Source organism: Leuciscus leuciscus (assembly GCF_965113295.1).
Source record: "Leuciscus leuciscus genome assembly, chromosome: 25".
In the NCBI taxonomy this organism is placed as follows: domain Eukaryota; kingdom Metazoa; phylum Chordata; class Actinopteri; order Cypriniformes; family Leuciscidae; genus Leuciscus; species Leuciscus leuciscus.
The window spans coordinates 27418137-27437841 of record NC_138724.1 but is presented as its reverse complement, the minus strand read 5'-3'; the positions used below and the strand labels follow the sequence as shown (position 1 = coordinate 27437841).

General features: G+C 36.3%; 3 protein-coding genes across 8 annotated transcripts; 2 read left to right on the top strand and 1 right to left on the bottom strand.

The window, feature by feature from the left end:
* Window positions 1-2661: 2661 nt before the first annotated feature.
* On the top strand, window positions 2662-7033 carry ccdc34 (coiled-coil domain containing 34). 3 transcript variants are annotated; one of them, XM_082160599.1, is made up of 7 exons: window positions 2662-2787; window positions 3510-3756; window positions 3835-3952; window positions 4597-4704; window positions 4810-4968; window positions 5047-5176; window positions 6277-7033. In XM_082160599.1, exons 2-7 carry the CDS (start codon window positions 3518-3520, stop codon window positions 6495-6497), a joined length of 975 nt encoding a protein of 324 aa, XP_082016725.1. In that variant the 5' UTR covers window positions 2662-2787; window positions 3510-3517; the 3' UTR covers window positions 6498-7033. The 3 variants fall into 3 exon arrangements, with proteins under 3 accessions (XP_082016725.1, XP_082016727.1, XP_082016726.1); XM_082160601.1 differs by having other exon boundaries at window positions 2710-2998; XM_082160600.1 differs by having other exon boundaries at window positions 2710-3015.
* A 908-nt stretch (window positions 7034-7941) lies between these two features.
* Window positions 7942-12493, top strand: rab19 (RAB19, member RAS oncogene family). 3 transcript variants are annotated; one of them, XM_082160037.1, is made up of 5 exons: window positions 7942-8031; window positions 8386-8459; window positions 8756-8944; window positions 10611-10794; window positions 12006-12493. In XM_082160037.1, exons 2-5 carry the CDS (start codon window positions 8409-8411, stop codon window positions 12275-12277), a joined length of 696 nt encoding a protein of 231 aa, XP_082016163.1. In that variant the 5' UTR covers window positions 7942-8031; window positions 8386-8408; the 3' UTR covers window positions 12278-12493. The 3 variants fall into 3 exon arrangements, with proteins under 3 accessions (XP_082016163.1, XP_082016164.1, XP_082016162.1); XM_082160038.1 differs by having other exon boundaries at window positions 8013-8031; window positions 8389-8459; XM_082160036.1 differs by lacking the exon at window positions 7942-8031 and having other exon boundaries at window positions 8068-8459.
* hdhd5 (haloacid dehalogenase like hydrolase domain containing 5) lies at window positions 12358-19632 on the bottom strand. Of its 2 annotated transcripts, none has more exons than XM_082160035.1 (8): window positions 19370-19632; window positions 18083-18286; window positions 17835-17947; window positions 16174-16267; window positions 15987-16020; window positions 15729-15903; window positions 15243-15431; window positions 12358-14570 (listed from the first exon to the last, which is right to left on the bottom strand). In XM_082160035.1, the coding sequence occupies exons 1-8, from the start codon at window positions 19475-19477 to the stop codon at window positions 14153-14155; spliced, it is 1335 nt and encodes a 444-aa protein (XP_082016161.1). In that variant the 5' UTR covers window positions 19478-19632; the 3' UTR covers window positions 12358-14152. The 2 variants fall into 2 exon arrangements, with proteins under 2 accessions (XP_082016161.1, XP_082016160.1); XM_082160034.1 differs by having other exon boundaries at window positions 18083-18295; window positions 19370-19628.
* Between the last annotated feature and the right edge of the window lie 73 nt (window positions 19633-19705).

Sequence of the window (19705 nt, the reverse complement as noted above, 5' to 3'; positions counted from 1 at the left end):
TCCTATTATTTTTCCCTGTCTGATTAACATTCTTTAAAATATCTTAAGTTGTGTTCAACAGAAGAAAGAAATTCATACAGGTTAGGAACAACTATAGGGTGAGCGAATGATGACAGATTTTTTTGGGGTGAACTATCCCTTTAAATTAGATTAAAAACATTGAGATGTTTTTAAGTTTTCACGCAAAAGTACCATGGTATAATGATGCTTTTTTTTGGACGAGTACCATGGTATTACTATAGGATCCTTTGAAATCGCTACCTTGGAGTCTATGCAAATAGTGCAGGCCTATATGAATATGGAAATCCTTCAGGAGGACCATGGTAGGGGGGGATTGTTGTCACACCTTTTCCCATTAAAATAGCCTGTTTATCATGATTTTTAAAGTTTTGACAAAATTTGTTACACATTTAACATTTCCATTGAACACGTTGACTTATATACACATACATAATACATCAGGAAATTACCAAATGGAAAAGGTCTTAAAATATCAAAGCCTCATTTTCGCCATCAAAAAAAAAAAAAAAAATATATATATACAATATACAGTATGAATCCCCTGTGACAACCTACCCCAACCTGACTTTTATGATAACATGTAGTTCAACCGAGACTTTTTGGCAATTCGAATCAGGCTTTTGACTCAAGGCCCTTTAACTTTCCTATGTGACAACTAGCCCCGGTGTCCTCTATTATAGACTAAAGTATCAAAGTAGTATTTTTTTTATTATCTTAAACCATCTTCTGCATTGTCTTGCATCTGTATAATATATAGCCTAGTTTTGCAATCTTTTTAGAGTGACGCTATCAAATATAATTAAGTTAATGGATAAACAGACACCTCAGACAGAATTAGATTAAGTGGGTTGCTGGTTAATCCCGTTTTGACGAAAAATATGAGCTGATTATGTTGAGATTATTATCAGAGTTTGACCTTCTGGGAACAATAACATTGTTGTTATATAAAGGTACAAGGTCTCTCTCTCTCTCTCTCTCTCTCTCTCTCTCTCTCTCTCTCTAAATCTATGTTGTGTTTCACATCTGTCATAATGTATCCAGCATTACCAGAGAGAACAGAATAGAGAAGAGGATATTAAAATAACTGGAGACTTTAATATCAATGATAGTCAGGGCACAATAAAACGCACCAGTCCAGTCTTCTACATCAATCGTGTTCCTCTTTATACTGAATGTGAGGAGAAAATGTTAAGATAGATCAGTTGTTCTGGCCGGTTACATCATTGAGCTAGAGTAAAAATGTGAAATATTATCATGGTGCAGTTTGTTAACTCACATGACTCTGATGTTGCTGCATTTGAGTGCATAACTAAAGTGTGCAGCTCATATTTCCTTTCCGACACAATGTTTTTATAGCTCAGATGATTTAATAGAGATCTCATTTTTCTCTTATTGAAGTATCAAATGTCTCCTGAATGTCTTGGGAGTCAATAGTTGACATACAGTAAGAGTATAGAGCTATAAAATTAATACGGATAGCAGCACGGATCATTTAATTTTCTCTATACTGGAGCCTTTTTCTCAGGAGAAACAGAAAATTGAGCAAAAGCCATTTGTTCTCATTCGTCTAAAAAAGCGATATATTACAGAGATCTCATTTGTGATTTTTCTGTCCTGTGGTTTGAAATGTTCCTCATACTCTCACACCTACAGTAGTTGTGAAAGAGATTTGTATGGTTTTTGTTGTTGTAATTTTTTATAATTATTTTAATATTATTATAAAAACATGAATTTTAAAATTAGCATATAAAGGAAGTATATAAAATACTACCATGATGTATACATAATGTTAAATATGTAATTATTTTTAATCAGGCTACATTAATTTGTCGCAATGCAAAAACATTTTTACGAAAATTTTACAAAAAAAAAAAAAAAAAATATATATATAGGCTATATAAGGAAGGGTATATAGCCATATCATAACTAGAACTAAAACCATAAACATATTTTATTTCTGCTAGTTGCCAGGACAACATTTTATTTTAAGTAAAAAAATTAATAAATCATATAAATAAAAATTACAAAAATACACAACAAAATTACTAAAACTTTAACTAAAATTGAAGTGAAAAACAGAAAATATAAAAATGATATCTAGCCCAATTCAAAATATTAACAAAAACATTAAAAAAAATATATACCAATATTACAGTATATCACAAACATTAGCTATGTGATATAAAAGTCGACGAAACGCTATTGGCTATTTTTAAAAAGGGGAGGAGTTGTTAGATATGTTCCCGCCCTGTTTCAGTGGAAATTATGTAAATGATGTAAATGATTTTACATGAAAAAAATGATGTAATGATGTAATGATCATTACATAATGGTGTAAATGAAATTTTAATTTATGTTTCCCTTTTGAAGTATGAAGTATTGTCCTTGTCCATCACCTTTGAACTTTTTATTTTGTCTGACTTTTATCTCTTTTTCTTTCTTTTTTAAAATATTTTTTATATTTTTTACATAATCATGTATTAACTGTTGTTATTCTGAAGACAACAATACATTAACAATGAAAAGTGCAAAGCTCGTCTGACGACGCTGTCGCTGACGCCTCGTTGCTAGGAAACAAGGCTTCCGTTACCAGCGTGCTTGGTTACAGCTGCTCAACCAATCGTTTTTCACGGTTAGTATGACTGACATGTCAAAGGGGCGGGTTCAAGCTGAAGGAGGCGGGGCTACATGGAGGAAGACGCTCGAGCACATCAAGCAAAACAAAAGCGATCCAACGAAATATTTCTCGATGAAACTGACCATATGGTGAGTTAGTTAAAGTGGTTATACGCTTCTTTATCCAATTTAAGAGCAGTTTAAACGTATTGTCGAAACGTGCAGCTGTGATTCAAACAGAGTGAACAGAAAGTTAGTTTTAATCAGTTTAGTGCCCTTGAAACGTGCTCTTGCCAAATGTCTTCAGTCCGAAACAAAAACTACATGATATTGCTACGTTGCTTTTGAACATGGTATTGAGGTAATAGTATGTTTTTGGTATGTATCATGTTTGTTTAAAAATACGTTACAACGGGTTTTTCAATATTTTAGCGATTAAAATATATGATCATCCTGCCAAATTTTAAAACGGACCTATGTATTCATGCATGAAGTCCCAATTTATATTAATTTAAATTATATACTATACCAGTTTGAAGTATTATTTGGAAAATATTTACTATTTGCTAAGTTACATAGTTGTTTTTTTCTGTACTCACGATAGTACTGTACTGTTAAATGTATTCTTTATTTATTTAAATAAAATGTTGTATTGTTTTACTTATCTAATCTAATATCATTTGAACCTATTTTTAATTTATTGTAATACAATTGTTTAATTATTCTTTTTTTAATTTTCAGATTAAGTTCGAAAACCCTTGCATTAGACTACAATAGTAGTACATAAATCGCAATATACTATGGTGTTACCATAGTACTTTCTTGTAGGGATCTCCTGGTTGCGTTCAACACGTATTTCTCTGTATCCTCAGGTTTGCTGATGATGTCGGCCTTTCCATCCTCTTCCTCCAAGAGCCTGACCTCCACCCCGCTGAAATCCAGAGGCAGCGTCCCGCAGCGCAGCAGAAGTGTGGAGTCCACCGGAGACTCGACGTCCTCTCTGCTGTCACCCATCTATCACGACAGCTTTGAGCTTTCAGACGAGGAACCAGAGCCAGATCAGCCTCAGCGTGTTCACAACATCACCGTCACGTTACCTGAAGATGGCTCCTCCTCCAGGTGAGCGCTTGTTGAGTTACACATCAAGGGAAAGCACACCAGTAGTCATGTATCATGTAAAATCAGACATGCTTTCAGGGATGAGGTGGACACAACAGGCCTGGAAGACGGGAACTTCAGACTGAGTGCCTGGGAACAGTGGATTGTGGAGAAAGCCAAAGAGGAGCGTGTCAGAAAACAACAGAAAGCTATGGAGGTACATGACAAAAAAACATTATTTGTAGTTATGGGGATATTTTATGTTAGTACTACAGTTTTCAGCGTGTTTTTTTAGTGTCATGGACATTTTTTATTTTATATACACCACTGTTCAAAAGTTTGTGTTTTGGAAGAAATGAATATGCAGTGACCAAAAGTGAGAGTTAAGACATTTATAATGTTACAAAACATTTCTATTTCAAATAAACGCTGTTCTTTTGATCAAAGAATCCAAAAAAAAAAAAAGTTTAATCAAAAATAAGAAGCAGCACAACTGTTTTTAACATTGATAATCAGAAATGTTGATCAAATCAGCATATTACAGTGATTTCTGAAGGATCATGTGACACTGAAGACTGGAGTAATGATGCTGGAAATCAGCTTTGATCACAGGAATAAATTACATTTGACAATATATTCACATAGAAATTTTTAATTGTAATAATATTTCACTGTTTTTACTGTATTTTTTATCAAATAAATGCAGCCTTTGGTGAGCAGAAGAGACATTTTTTTAAAAGCATTTAAACTTTTTCCATTTTCCTTTTAATTATTCGGTTTATGAATAGTTTTCATCATAGCTATAGTAGTGTGTGATAATAACCCTGGTCCGACAAGCATTCATTAAGGTCTATATTTCAGGAGCTCACGCTGAAGGAAAAAGAGGAAGAGCAGAAGAAAGAACAGCAGAAGAAGAAAGTCGCCTGTGATTGCAAAATTCAAGAGTGGCTGCAAATGAAACGAGAGCAGGTAACCGTCTCCGAAACTCCCGATTTAGCTAGAATAATAGGATTCATTCGCGTTTCAGAATGGGGACTGGTCTCCTCCTCACGCTTTCACTGTTTCTGTCCTCAGGAAAAGAAAGAGAGAGAGTCCAAAGAGTTTCAGAAAAGCAAAGAACAGCTTCGAGAGGAGAAAAGACGTGCCGAGATTGAAGAGAAAGCCCAGGAGAAATATAAGCAGTGGATGCGGAAGAAGAAGCAAGAAGAAACAGAGAGAAAGCTTAAAGAGAAGGTGTGATTTATAGAAAACATTATTGAACTTCATGAGGGTGTGTGTAGATGATGACAGAATGAACAATCTCTTTAAAAGGAAGAGGCAGCCAGAAGAGACGCGGAAGAGAGGGAGCGCAAAGAAAAGGCGGAGGAAAGCTTTAAAGAATGGCTTGACGGTGTCAAAACGAAAGGAAAACTGAGCCGACAATCATCCGGATTCTCAGCCGGTGAGTGAACTTCCATTTGTGGCATTTCAGAAGTTTGGACATGAAATATAGACATCAGAAGAATATGCAGATGCATCCAAACCTTTTAAACTGGTTCACACTGAAAAATATGTCAAACTCCCTACATATCCAACGTACAGTACAGGCCAAAAGTTTGGACACATTACTATTTTTAATGTTTTTGAAAGAACGTTCTTCTGCTCATCAAGCCTGCATTTATTTGATCAAAAATACAGATTTTTTTTTAAATATTGTGAAATATTATTACAATTTAAAATAATTGGTTTTCAATTTATTATACTTTAAATTATCATTTATTTCTGTGATGCAAAGCTGAATATTCAGGATCATTACTCCAGTCTATCACATGATCCTTTAGAAATCATTCTAATATTCTGATTTATTATGAGTGTTGGACACAGTTCTGCTGCCTAATATATTTGATGAATAAAAGGTTAAAAATAACTGCATTTATTCAAAATAAAAAAATATTTTCTAATAATATAAATCTTCTTTACTATCACTTTTTATCAATGTAACACATCCTTGCTGAATAAAAGTATTGATTTATTTCAAAAAAAGAAAGAAAAAAAATGACTGACCCCAAATGACTGACCAGTAGTGTATATTGTTGTTATAAAATATTTCTATTTTTAAAACATTTGCTTCTTTTATTTTTTTTATATATTTTTTTTAATAATTTTTTATTCAACAAAGTATCCTAAAAAAAAGTATCACAGGTTATGAAAAAATATTAAGCAGCAGAACTGTTTCCAACTTTGATAATGAATCATCATATTAGAATGATTTCTAAAGGATCATGACTGGAGGAATGATGCTGAAAATTCAGCTTTGCATCACAGAAATAAAGGATAATTTAAAGTATAATAAATTGAAAACCAATTCTTTTAAATTGTAATAATATATCACAATATTACATTTTTTTTCTGTATTTTTGATCAAATAAATGCAGGCTTGATGAGCAGAAGAAACTTCTTTCAAAAACATTAAAAATAGTACTTTTGGCCTGTACTGTAAATATTCATAAAAAGACTGAGATTCAAAGCCAAGCTTTAAAGTGTTAATGTTATCACTTTCAGGCAACTATAACAATGTGAACTATCCCACTCCGAGCTTCGTCAACCCCATTCCCTGGAAACCCATTCACGTCCCACAGGAAGACAGAACGCCCAGGAAAAGTTCTGCGCGTAAGAGAACGGCAGGAGCGGCTAAGGGCCGGTCGAGCCGCTGTCTCACACACACACACACACACACACACACACATAAAGACACCGGCGGTTTGGCTTGTAAGAGATGGTGACACTGACCTCTGCTGGTCTCAGTCCAGTATGAACTCTTCTGAAGACTTGCTGCGTTTTGGTCTAGCAAGTGTTTTACATCTTTAAAAGACTCACTTTTCATGTGATGGAATTATGAATTTGACTTGTATATTTTTGGTTGAATGTTAGCTAAAGATGATTTTTCTTGTCCAAATTAAAGATCTTTGGAAATACAGTAATTTTCCCCAATATTATTTGTGTTAAATGGTTTTGTACAAACATTTCAGCTCAAAAGGTTTGGGACCAGGAAGATTTTTAGTGTTTTTGAAAGAAGTCTCTTCTGTTCACCATGGCTGTATTAATTTGATAAAAAATACAGTAAAAACAGTAATATTGTGAAATATTATTAACATTTGAAACAACAGTTTTTTATGTGAATATATAGTAAAATGTAATTTATTCCTGTGATCAAAGCTGAATTTTCAGCATCATTACTCCAGTCTTCAGTGTCACATGATCCTTCAGAAATCACTCTATGACGATGATTTGATGCTCAATAAAAGTTTCTGATTATTAATGTTAAAAGTAGTTTTTCTTTGATGAATAGAAAGTTCAAAACAGCATTTATTTGAAATGGAAATATTTTTGAACAACATAAATGCCTTGATTCAACTGAATGCATCCTTGATTAATTAAAAAATATGAATTAATCTACAGCTATTGTAAATGACAATTCCTTATGTATACAAGTATAAGAAATGTCATTTATAGCATATTTGTATTATACTTATTAAATGACTACGTAGAATATTTGTGCTTAAATGGAGTAGATCTACTTAAACAATTAAGTGACCAATTATCAATTAATTTATTAATAAAAAAAAAATAACTTTCCAAATATGTAAAAAAAAAAAAAAAAATTCTAAATTTACTTCTTTTTTTTATTCTTAAATATTAAAAATATGAGAAAATAATGGTAATAACAAATCAACTTTTAAAAATTTAAAAAATTTTTTTTTTTACAAAATTCATTAACCATTTAAAATGGAGGTTTTACTAAAATGTTTGTTTTTGATGTATAGAAATACACTAAAAACCTAAAAACGCAGAACGCCTTCGGCAAGTTTTCATTGGTATGAGGGGGAAAAAAATGCCACAAACTTTTCCTTTAATAAATGTACAAAATACAATGTAAAAGTCTATACATTTGCACTTGATGATGTGCATGATTTTCGAGACAATCAGTGTTTGTGACCGCCGTGGTGTGGTTTCACAAAAGACTTCTTCTGAGTTGAACAGGAGTCGTCATTAACTGGCTTATCTGCATTTCCCGAGTCAGCTTGTGACCAGACACAAAGACCTCTGACCCCTGGACCGGGCCGAGAGCCAAACGCAGCCCTCGCACAGATGTGTGTATTGTCCGCCTTGGAGTTCTTTCAGCTAATGACGTGTGTGAGTAGGTGCGTGTGTGTGTGTGTGTGTGAGTGTGAGTGTGTGTGAGTGCATGTGTTCACAATACAGTAGATTTCATCCCTTCACATTCTCATAAACACACGTTACTGGACCAGAGACACTGTAAGTAATATTCTTTAAGTTGTTAAGTTGTCCCTCTGACTAATTGCTAGTTGAGTCATATTTAAGACTATGTTTATGCAACTGACCCACATGTTGTTTGTTATGGATATGACAGGCAATTCTCACAACTATCACTAGCTGTGATAGTGTGCATTAGAGCAAGTGAGTTATGTGTTTATATCCTGTTCTGCTGAGCAAAGGTCACCTTTCAAGACAGCAGTGCTGCTTTGCATTTGTTTTGTTGCACTTTTTAAGACACATATGTGTTCAAGTCTGTTTGTTTTACGTGGGAATCAGGTTTAAGAACAGGTTTTCTCGTATGTACAGCTTGAACTATGCATGTTTCTCTCCCAGTAGATTGCAATATTTGCAATAAGATGCACTGGTGCAGGTGGGCAGGCGGCTGGACGTCTCACTTTCACACACAGGTACACGGGTGTGTCTGTTTGCATTTGAGTCAGTGTTTCAAAGAAGGCGAAGGACGTGGCAGAGAACAGGAGTTAATGTTGTGTGACTGAGGTCAAAGCTGACTTGTTCGTTAACCTTGTTTTTGGCAGCATGGAGATTTCTTAACATGTTATTTTCTGTGCTATAGCTTATAGAAAAGGCCTGTTTTAAACACATCTATGACAGACGTAGGTTGAGCCTGTGACATTTGCACCCTGAATGAATCGTTTCAGGGTCAGTGGGTCACAATCCGCAAGTATTTATTGCAGAAATGCAGTCCACAGGGCAAGAGGATGAAGACCGCTGTGACTTTCTGTTCAAGATCATCCTGATCGGCGACAGCAACGTGGGAAAGACCTGCGTGATCCACAGCTTCAAGTCTGGGCTGTTCAGTGACACCCAGCACAACACTATAGGAGTGGACTTCACCGTTCGCAGCATGGACATCGATGGGAAGAAAGTAAAGGTCTGTGCACTGATTCATGACTTCAAATTAAAAAAGGTTTTCCTTACATTCAGTAAAGAAATCTTCTTATTGAGGCTGTGTAGGTTGTATAGTATATCATTTAATATATATATTAAATAAAGAACTTTATTATATATAATATAATAAGGAATTTTTTTTGCCATGGAAGGGGAAGATCCTATGGATGGATATATATATATATATAGAATCTTCCCATTTCATCAAAGTTTCTTTATTGTGGCAGAAATGTTCTTTAGATTACAAAAAAAAACATGGTTCTTTTATATATAAGGCATTTTAATGAGAACAAAACATAATTTACATACAGGAGTACATATAACCATACATTTGAAGGGGCTATATGTAGAATTCAGAAACCCTTGTTATTAGCGATGATTAGCGACACCGGTGGCCGTTGAGTGAACTGCAGCCAGCAGCTTATTGCTCGCACTCAAGCAAACGTAACGTACAAGAGACTGAACTGAACGTGATTCAATGCCACGATATACTCACGACGAAGTTCTTTTCGTTCATTGCGTAGAAGTAAAAATAAGTTGGAAATACCTTTACAGCGATGTACTGTTAACCGAACATCCAGGCGCCGTCCACGCTGCTGAGAGCGACAATTAGGTTAATAATATTTATGTGCTGTGCACTTTCAGTAACAAAATAAACACAACTATGAAAGCTTGTTTCCGCTACAGAATAAAACATTTTAAAAGATAATTGCGACTTTTCATCTCACAAAAGTTAAAATCTTGCAATTCTGACTTTATTCCTCAGAATTGCATGATATCAAGTCACAATTGCGAGATATAAACCCATTTTTATAAACCCAAATTCTGACTTTATAACACGCAATTGCGGCTTGATATCATGCAATTCTGACTTTGTATCTCCCAATTGGAGAATCCAAAGTCAGAATTGGACTTTATAACTCGCAATTGCGAGTTTAAATCTCACAATTCTGAGAAAATATGTCAGAACTCGCAATTCTGACTTTTTTTTTGCACTTTCACTTTATAACATGCAATTGGGAGATATAGCTTAAATTCAGAATTGTGAGATATAAACTCACAATTTGATATAAACGCGCAATTCTGACTTTATAACATGCAATTATGAGTTTATGTCTCGCAATTCTGACTTAATATCTCGCAATTATGAGTTTAGATCTCGCAATTCTGAGAAATAAAGTCGGAATTGCGAGATGTAAGCTCGCAATTGTGAGATAGACTCGCAATTTTCTTTTAAAATGTTTTATTCTGTGGCGGAAAAAAGCTTCCATACTTCCATACAAAAATGACAGCAGTGAGAAAGCTGCGGTTAAGAAAGCATCTGATCATAGCGATGTGGATTTATGTGCACCAGTTCTGCGATTCACTGGCATTATGTCGACAGATGAGGTAGGCCTAAATAAAATTACACTGTTTTGAGAGATTGATTATAAAGTATATTTGAGACTATAGATCTGGCTGTGAGACTATAGTTTGAATTAATTACTTTTCTTTGCATGACACATTGACATTACAGTGCAGGATTGTTCGGCATTATCCTGTATAGGCATTCATATGTGTCACTTCTATGACATCACTTTTTTTATGATTGTTCATGTCTTGGAGAGGCACTGGTAAGCATTTTGTGATTGTGTCTGTCTGGAGTTCAGATGCAGGTCTGGGACACGGCGGGACAGGAGCGTTTCCGCACCATCACACAGAGTTACTACCGAAGCGCCCACGGTGCCATGATCGCGTACGACCTGACCCGACGACCCACCTTTGAGTCTCTGCCGCACTGGATACAAGGAGTGGAGCAGTACGGAGCCGCCAACGTCGTCTTCGTTCTGATAGGTCAGAACACGGATTCCCAAACTTTTTTATCAACCAAACCCCCATATTTACTTGAGTACCCCCTGAGGTTTTAGAATCAGTATTTCAATAATTTGACAACACATTTGCATGTTCACGGTTATCTGATGTTGGTTAACGTTGCCATGAAACTTATCCCTCATCCTTCCCTCGGGTCATTTTGACCCGGATGTTTTTTTGTTTTTTTGAGTGTTCATCGAGTGTTCACCCCATGACTTTTGTCACGCTTGAACCTCAAATACACACATTTTTTTGAATGGATTCGAGGAGTTTTTGGTTGAAATTTAAAAAAGTAACATTCTTCACTCGCGGGTCAAATTGACCCCCATAGGAATGAATGGAATGCGAGGAAAGCTTCAGTACACATAGAAAAACCTAAAAATGCTCAAAATTCAATCTAAAAATGCTAAAACTTTACCAAAAAAATATTTTATAATGTCTACATGTGTATCTGAATGCATACTAAAGGAAAAACTGACTTTAGGACCCAGCGGAACAGCTCATTTGCAGAGCTATAAGGCCATCTAGGGGCAAGAGTCATGAAATATCATGTTATATTATTTTCTTTCCACAAGAGGTCGGCAAAGACACCCAATGTAAGATATTTTGAGCTGAATTAAAAGGTTTAGGCATGAAATTGTGAGTTATTTTGAATTCGAGTTGAAAGAATGTGAGGAATGTGCTTCTAAATTACTGTTTATTGAGTATTTATTGATCAAATCTAGTAATTTAAAGGTAAATCAAATAAAAAAGAACAAAAAATCTCCCCCCCAAAAATTGCATTAAAAACACAAAAAATATGATTAAAATGAAATAAAATAAGCTTTCTGAACAAAAAAATATTAAGTATAATTTTAGGGCTTCGGGTCATTTTGACCCGCGAGGGAAGGATTTAAGTTTGGATAGTCTTTTCTTTGCTATTGTGACATTATTGTATTGTATATCTGAGTGAAACGGCTTCTCGCACAAGAACAAATGTAGGGCGGGGCTTAATTTTGTCCACTGGGAACTGATTGGATGGTTGTGGTTTGCTATTGGTCGATCTCATGTGAGTGACAGGTTGCCCCGCCCTCACACCAGTAAAGGGAGGGGAAGTTATCCTGATTAAAGATTACGAGGCACATGACAATTTAAGCTTGAGACATTTAACAGCAAATAAACTAGATATTCATAATGTGTTTTCCGTCCTGCAGGGAATAAGTGTGACCTGGAGGCGCAGCGGCAGGTGCTGTTTGAGGACGCGTGCACGCTGGCGGAGCGGACCGGTGCGCTGGCCGCGCTCGAGACCTCCGCAAAACAGTATCGCAACATCGAGGAAGCCTTCGAACTGATGGCCCGGGAACTCATAGTACGACACGGAGGAATAGTCCATCAGGACAGCCAATCAGATTTACCCACAGTTTTCTTGCACTTGGATTCTCATTCAATAGATGGAGAACATGAGAAGAGGTCATGTGACTGCTGACTTGTGTATATATATATTTATTAGGTGGACAAAGATGATAAATACAGTGGAAATGACATAAAAATAAATCAGACATCTCAGAAAATGTAGTTGCATTTAATGAACGAACTATGTAAACTTATACATGTGATATTATGGTTTTCTTGTTCTGTGACATTTATTTTGCAGTAGGTTGTGTACAGTACAATAAAATGCAAAAACATTAAAAACAGTAAAGGCATTTGTTCTTTCTGAACACAAAACAATATATTTAAAGGACTCGATATTAATTGAGGGATTTGTGTGTTAAATTATTTAAAACCAACATTAAACAATATACGGCTTGTTAACGCTCACTGACTGTTCAGTCCTTCAAAAACAGCTAGACAGAACATTAAAAAAATGCAAAACACACTTTTTTTACTTGAAGTTATCTGAAAATACAGTACGACATGATGCCCAAAACGTCCAGCTCTTGTACATAAAACAGCTGCAAAAACAGAACCATGTACGTTCTGTGTGAACGGCTCTTAAGAGGTACAGTGTTACAGCAAACCAAAGTGTTCACATTTAAACAAACTAACTGAGGCGTACGTGTACTTTAATATTACAGAGAACACACAAACTATTTACAACCTACTGGAGGGGAAAAATGAACTTCCTCCTTTCAATGGCACTGTGTATTTTTTTTTTTTTTCATTAACTAGTATGGCTTCACCGACAGTCTTTCCAGGCTGCAAGCGTTTAACCTTGTGCTTGTGAAAGTACTAAAAATAAAGGGGGTTTCACACCGATGCCACAGAAAAAAACATTTCTGGTTCCCCAAATAACCTTTCAGAGAACATTCTTAAAAAAGAAAAAAAAAATTCTTAGTGTGAAGAACATTTTGATAATCTATAGAATCTTTTATAGAATGGAAAGATGTTCTTCATGGAACCATCAATGCCAATCAATAACCTTCATTTTTAAGTGTAGCACTCTCAATCTCCTTCAACACTCAGTTTGAGCTCGTGACAATTATACTTGAGGATACGTCCTTTCCCAAATAGTGCAAGTGCACTTGACTCGTGTCTAGATGTAAACGTCATTCAAACTCTTACTTCAGTCTTGCGTGAATTGCTGCATTTAATTCAAATTACACCAAATTAAATCAAATTTGACGTGAAGGCGAAAGATTTCCCCAATCAGATTTTGCAAAAAGTTCTGGTCACACAGATTCACCGCGTTGACCAACTTTCTGTTGCTTGGTTTGTCACACTTTACAACTGTAAATGTGACCGGGCCTTAAGAAAACAGTTTATGAAATAAGACATAAGTTGCATTGTAAGATGTAAAGTAACATATAAAGTCTCAAGTCGCAATTACGAGCAATTGCAAAGTCGCAATTACCATTTATTACTCTAAAGTAGAAAAGGGCTTTAGTTTATGCAGTCCCATAAAAAATATTTTTTTATGCTAATTGAGTTCTGTTAAAAATAACAAACTGAGCATTGCTTCAAACATCGCTACACTATACTGACAATAGATCATTTCCACACCTTTACAATTACCTTATTTATGTTATAATGGGCTTCCATCCCAGACAGCAACATAGTGTCGGCCCCGGTCATGTGGACTCCACACATCCAGATGTGGGCCGACACTATGTTCCTGTCTTGGATATTTGTTCAAAAGCAAAATATGATTTAAATTAGGAGGCACGAAAAAAATGACATGCATAAGAATTTAACAAATAACATGATAAATGTCTCAAATAGCATGCTAAAAATCACAACAGACAAAAAAAATTAAAATAATCATAAGGCGCAAATAACACTTCCTGTGTAGACAGCTTGGTTAATTATAAAAGGACTGATTCTGTTCTGATCGTGTAGATATGGCGTAATAGATGGCGGTTTACTGCAGTGGCCGACCCTCCAGCTGGAAGACCAGCTCCACTGCATCCCGAACGTCATGGACGATGAAGGAAGGCTGAGTCAGGCTGGGGTCGAAGCGGAAGTCCCGGTGACCGTGGAAAATCCGCTGCTCCGTCACCGCCTGCTCGGGGTCGGAGGGCAAGTCCTGCTGGTCTCGGTTGTAGACGCCCGTGCAGACCAGGATTGAGCCGCAGCCTTCGGGAAGACGGTGCTCGAACGAGCCCCCCACCATCACCTGTCCGGAGCATTTGGCGTCGTCGGACGCTTCGCACGCCAGGTCTCCGGTCACCTGGCTGGCCGAGCCACCCTGCGCCTGCACCTGGGCCCGGCTGCGATGCATCGCCTTGAGGTAGCGGTTGTACAGGTTCGCACCGTAAATATCAGCCATGGGGTTGTCACTGTGAGAGAGACACAATGTTTGGATCAAGATTTCTCTACAGTGTCAGAGTCTTAAAGTGACAGCAGCCTAATAAACCTGTGTCATTAATGTTAATCAAAGAGAATCACTCACTGCTCTTGACTGAATCACTTCTGCAGCTTTAATAAGGATTCATTTGTTCAATTGATTATGCGTGTTACGACAAAAATTCAGTTTTATGAAATGTAATGTCATAAATATCATAAATGGTAAAACAAATGTCTTGGTCATTTTAAGAGGTCTTAAATTTGGGGATGGAAAACAATGTTTACTTTATAGTGTTTATATTGTAATATGTTGATAATTGATAATAATAATTCTTGCATTATGCATATATTTTGTGTGTGTGTATATATATACTGTATACACACATTTTAAAATATTTACATAATTATTAAATAGTTTGAAGCAGAAATATTTAAAAAAACAGTGTATTTTTTGTATTATATAAAATTAAATAATATTGCTATAAATATCTCCTTGTATCCATTTATTAAGAAAAAATTCTTATAGCAAATATTGGATAGCACCACTAATGTTTTTACTGTGCTAAGTAAGAGCCACACCCTGTTCAGACTGAGCGTCAATGAAATTTGACCGTTCAATGCTCTTAAAAAATTGCTCATGCATATTAATGTGGTCCAAGCTTTACCCAATGGCGTAAAGTCTCTCGACCGGCCGGGTCCAGCCCAGATTCTCGGCCTGTTGTCTGATGAGCAGTTCGGCGTAGTTGTAAGTCACAACGCTGGGCTTCCCGATCAGAGCCTCGTACTTCAGCTCACAGCCTGTTATCTTCTTATAGATGCTCTCCAGGCACACGAGGAACATGCCGTGACCGAATCTGCCAACAAATGAACATAAAATGGCATTTGCAACCCATTTTTTACTTCAGAATTCTGTTGAATTTCTGGATATTCAGGATATAACAGGATATTCAATAAAAAGAGATTGTATCAATCAAGAATTGACTAGATGGTGTAAAGTGGGCTGCACTGCCTACAACACTAGCATGAAACAGTTACTAAACAGCTGTTATGGCGATTGGTTAACATTACCAAAAGCCATCATGATAACATCAGTCAAAAAGGAAAGTTGTTCCAGACTCGGAGCGAGATAATAAAATCTTCCTGACACTAACCGAGGGCTTTTGGCTTCGGCCATCCACAGCAGATCCATGTTGCAGGCCAGCACAGGGATGTGTGGGTAATGCAGTGATGTCACCGTGTTTCCTGGCCTCCCATTGGTCAAGAGCACATCAACAATCAGCTGCAAGTTTGTCTCCCACCTGATTGGCTCACCGAACAGGATGACAGCTTTAAAGTGACAGTAAAAGCAGATGTGAGCGGACACAGATCTCAGCCAGAACAGAAAGTGAAACAGCTGGAATGAAACTTACCGTCTATTGGTGGCAAATCTTTAGATGGGGGAATCTTAGGAATATTAAGTACATTATACAGTCAATGCTCAGTGATTAGGAATCTGTTCAATTAGTTGTATTGACACTTGCCTTACAAACACAGCTAATAACAAATGCTAAATTCTCCTGATTTTTTACATATTCAGATATTATTGCATCTACTCACAATGTCTTTGGGTCTGCGATGGTGATCCACCATGTCCTGGAGAGGAAACGCCTCCCTTAGCATGTCAATGGTCACAACGTTCTTGAAACCGACACTGGAGTTTATTTGATCAAGGACAAATTTAGATATAAAAGCCATCACACACACACACACACACACACCCACATGTTGAATGCTTGATTTTGCACTAGCGAGATAATAACGGCGCTGTTCTTGAAGCAGTTAAACTTACAGTTTATCTATTATACGCTGCTGCCGAACACTGTTGAGAGACGCACAGACGGAGGTAATTAATACACGCTTGACAACTCTCTCTCTCTCTCTCTAATAACTGCACTAGATTGCTATCAGTGGCTTAAAGCGTAACTCTCGCCAAAATTGAACCTAGGCTCTTTTTGTGAATCTACCCGAGTCAAACTTTCGTGTAAAAGCATAATTAGAATAGAAACGCCACTTTTAAGATTGACCGTATTTTCGTTTTCGGTCAAAATGCCTTTTGAATGGGAGTGTGTGGGGCACTACAGTGATAGCATCAAAATCGCTATTTTTAAAACACTAAGAAGGCTCGACACAACATGAAACTGTGCTGGAAGTATCACCAGAGGCTCTACACATGAACTCCAGCATTGACTACATTGTTTGTGTACACAGAGTTTACTAAAAAGAAAGGTTTGTATGACTCACTTGATCAGTTAGTGTTTCCGGTGGCTGGAATTTTGTCAGTCAAAAGTAGTCGATCTCCGAATGCAACGTAACATGAGGAGAGTAAAGATGGAAAGCTCCTAAAGCTTGTTTCCATATAAATTCACGGATAATTTTTTATCTAAGTTATCATGCTTTTCATTGAAATTACAAGTTCATGACATTTCCTCATATGGAGTCAGTTCGATTACGTTGCATTCGGAGATCGACTACTTTTGACTGATTAGAAATCATTCTAATATGATGATTCATTATCAAAGTTGGAAACAGTTCTGCTGCTTAATATTTTTTCATAACCTGTGATACTTTTTTAGGATACTTTGATGAATAAAAAAAAAAAAAAAAAAAGAAGCAAATGTTTTAAAAATAGAAATCTTTTGTAACAACAATATCCACTACTGGTCAGTCATTTGGGGTCAGTCATTTTTTTTCTTTCTTTTTTTTAAATAAATCAATACTTTTATTCAGCAAGGATGTGTTACACTGATAAAAAGTGATAGTAAAGAAGATTTATATTATTAGAAAATATTTTTTTATTTTGAATAAATGCAGTTCTTTTTAACCTTTTATTCATCAAATATATTAAGCAGCAGAACTGTGTCCAACACTCATAATAAATCAGAATATTAGAATGATTTCTAAAGGATCATGTGATAGACTGGAGTAATGATGCTGAAAATTCAGCTTTGCATCACAGAAATAAATGATAATTTAAAGTATAATAAATTGAAAACCAATTATTCAAAATTGTAATAATATATCACAATATTCCTTTTTTTTTTCTGTATTTTTGATCAAATAAATGCAGGCTTGATGAGCAGAAGAAACTTCTTTCAAAAACATTAAAAATAGTAATGTTTCCAAACTTTTGGCCTGTACTGTATATATATTAGATAAATTTGTATAATAATCATTATTTATAACTATTTTATAATTATAGTCATTTATATCAAGGATACTTGTGTGCAACTTCCACCACGGGTCCCTGTCCGGACACCAGCACGCACAGGTCATGGAACTGAGTGAAAACCCTCAGAGGACTGTGGGACAGCACCACCTGGTCTGGTGACACCTGTTTGGAGAAATCAAACCGCCCTGTCTTACTCTCAGACACTGTCAACAAATCAAATGTTGTGTTGAAACTACCAACAGTGCAAATGGAACAACCTGGAAGGAAGGATTAAATATTTGTCATCAGGTGTCTCACCTCAACCTCCAGAAGGTGAGACAGCTGCTCGGCTTTGGTTTGCCGGAGAGAGTTCCCTGCGTTCGTCACAAACACCACAGGAACCTTGTATTTCCCATCGCCGTCCACCAGGTCCCTAAAACACTGTTTCGCTGCTGGGATGGGCGTCCGTCCACGTACCAGCACTCCATCGATGTCAAACAGAAGCCCAAACAAGCTGCGGTCCTGTTCATCCTCAAAACAAACACAATCACATGTTTTGTTAGTACTCACTTAGCAGACACTTTCTATCAAGTCAAGTCACCTTTATTTAATAGTGAGATTTATATACAAAACATTGTTTCAAAACAACTTCACAGCGATAAACCAGGAAAAAGTGACCAACTGTACACATAACACTCAGATTTCCCGGAGGAATCTAAGGTTAAAGGTCGTGTCACAAAGTCACAATGGTGATAGTTTTGTCTCAATTGGGGATTTGAACCTACAACCTTCAAGTTACAGATCAAATTGAGGCTCAAATTGAATCATGAAAGCCCCACCATCCCCCAATAACAAGGCGTCTCATTCCCTTCTTAGACTGTTTTCACATTTCCCGCAAAAGGAAAGTGAAACCTTGAGTACATCCACTCCCATTTGCTGTGCTATTTACGGGAAAACATACCAAAGAAAGAAAGCCAGGTGAAAGTTCATGTAGATCAGTTACAAAAGTTCCATTCACTTGTCTGTCAAAATAACTATAACTATAACTATATATATATATATATATATATATATATATATATATATATATATATATATATATATATGCATGTATATAGCCTATTAACTAGTTGCTTATTAGAATATTACTCGGATATTGGTTGTTTATTAGTAGGCTACTTATTATGCACATATTAATGCCTTATTCTGCATGACCATATTCTACATCCCTTTCTACTCAATACCAAAACTTAACAACTACCTTACTAACTATTAATAAGCAGTAATTAGGAGTTTATTGGGGCAAAAGTTGTAGTTAATAGTTATTTAATAGTGAGAATTGTACCTTAAACTAAAGTGTGACCATATACCATAATTCTTGGGCCGAAAATGCTGTCTAGATAGGCAACTCACTACGTATTGAAACACAGCCCGACACTAACCAGAAACTCACAACAACAACAACAACAACAACAACAACAACAACAACAACAGCATTTTAACACACTCGGTTTGTTGTGGTCAGGGGTGTTAGTTTGTTCATGAATATTAATGAGGGTTAAATTCTGAATACTGTAATACCAATAATAATGAGCATGAACTCACAGTGCTGTAGCGGCGCTGCGTCTGCGCAAAAGCAGCCGCATTAGTGACTTTCCTGCTCAGTTTCACGCCTCTCCACCCGATCCTAAACATGTTCAAGCGTGGAAACATGTCTGGGGAAAAACAAACGAGGAAACGAGACAACGTTTCTACTTTGACCTGAGGACGACTGTGCACTGCTGCTAATCACTAGCCAACATGCTACCAGCAGCTGCCAAACATGTTTTTCTAGCTCTAAAGGCCTTCTTATCTAAATCAATGCATGTGTGTGTTGTGTGTCAGCAGGGACGAGTGTAGAACTGACAGCGCCAGTGCGCGCTCGTGCTCTTGCGCAGACTC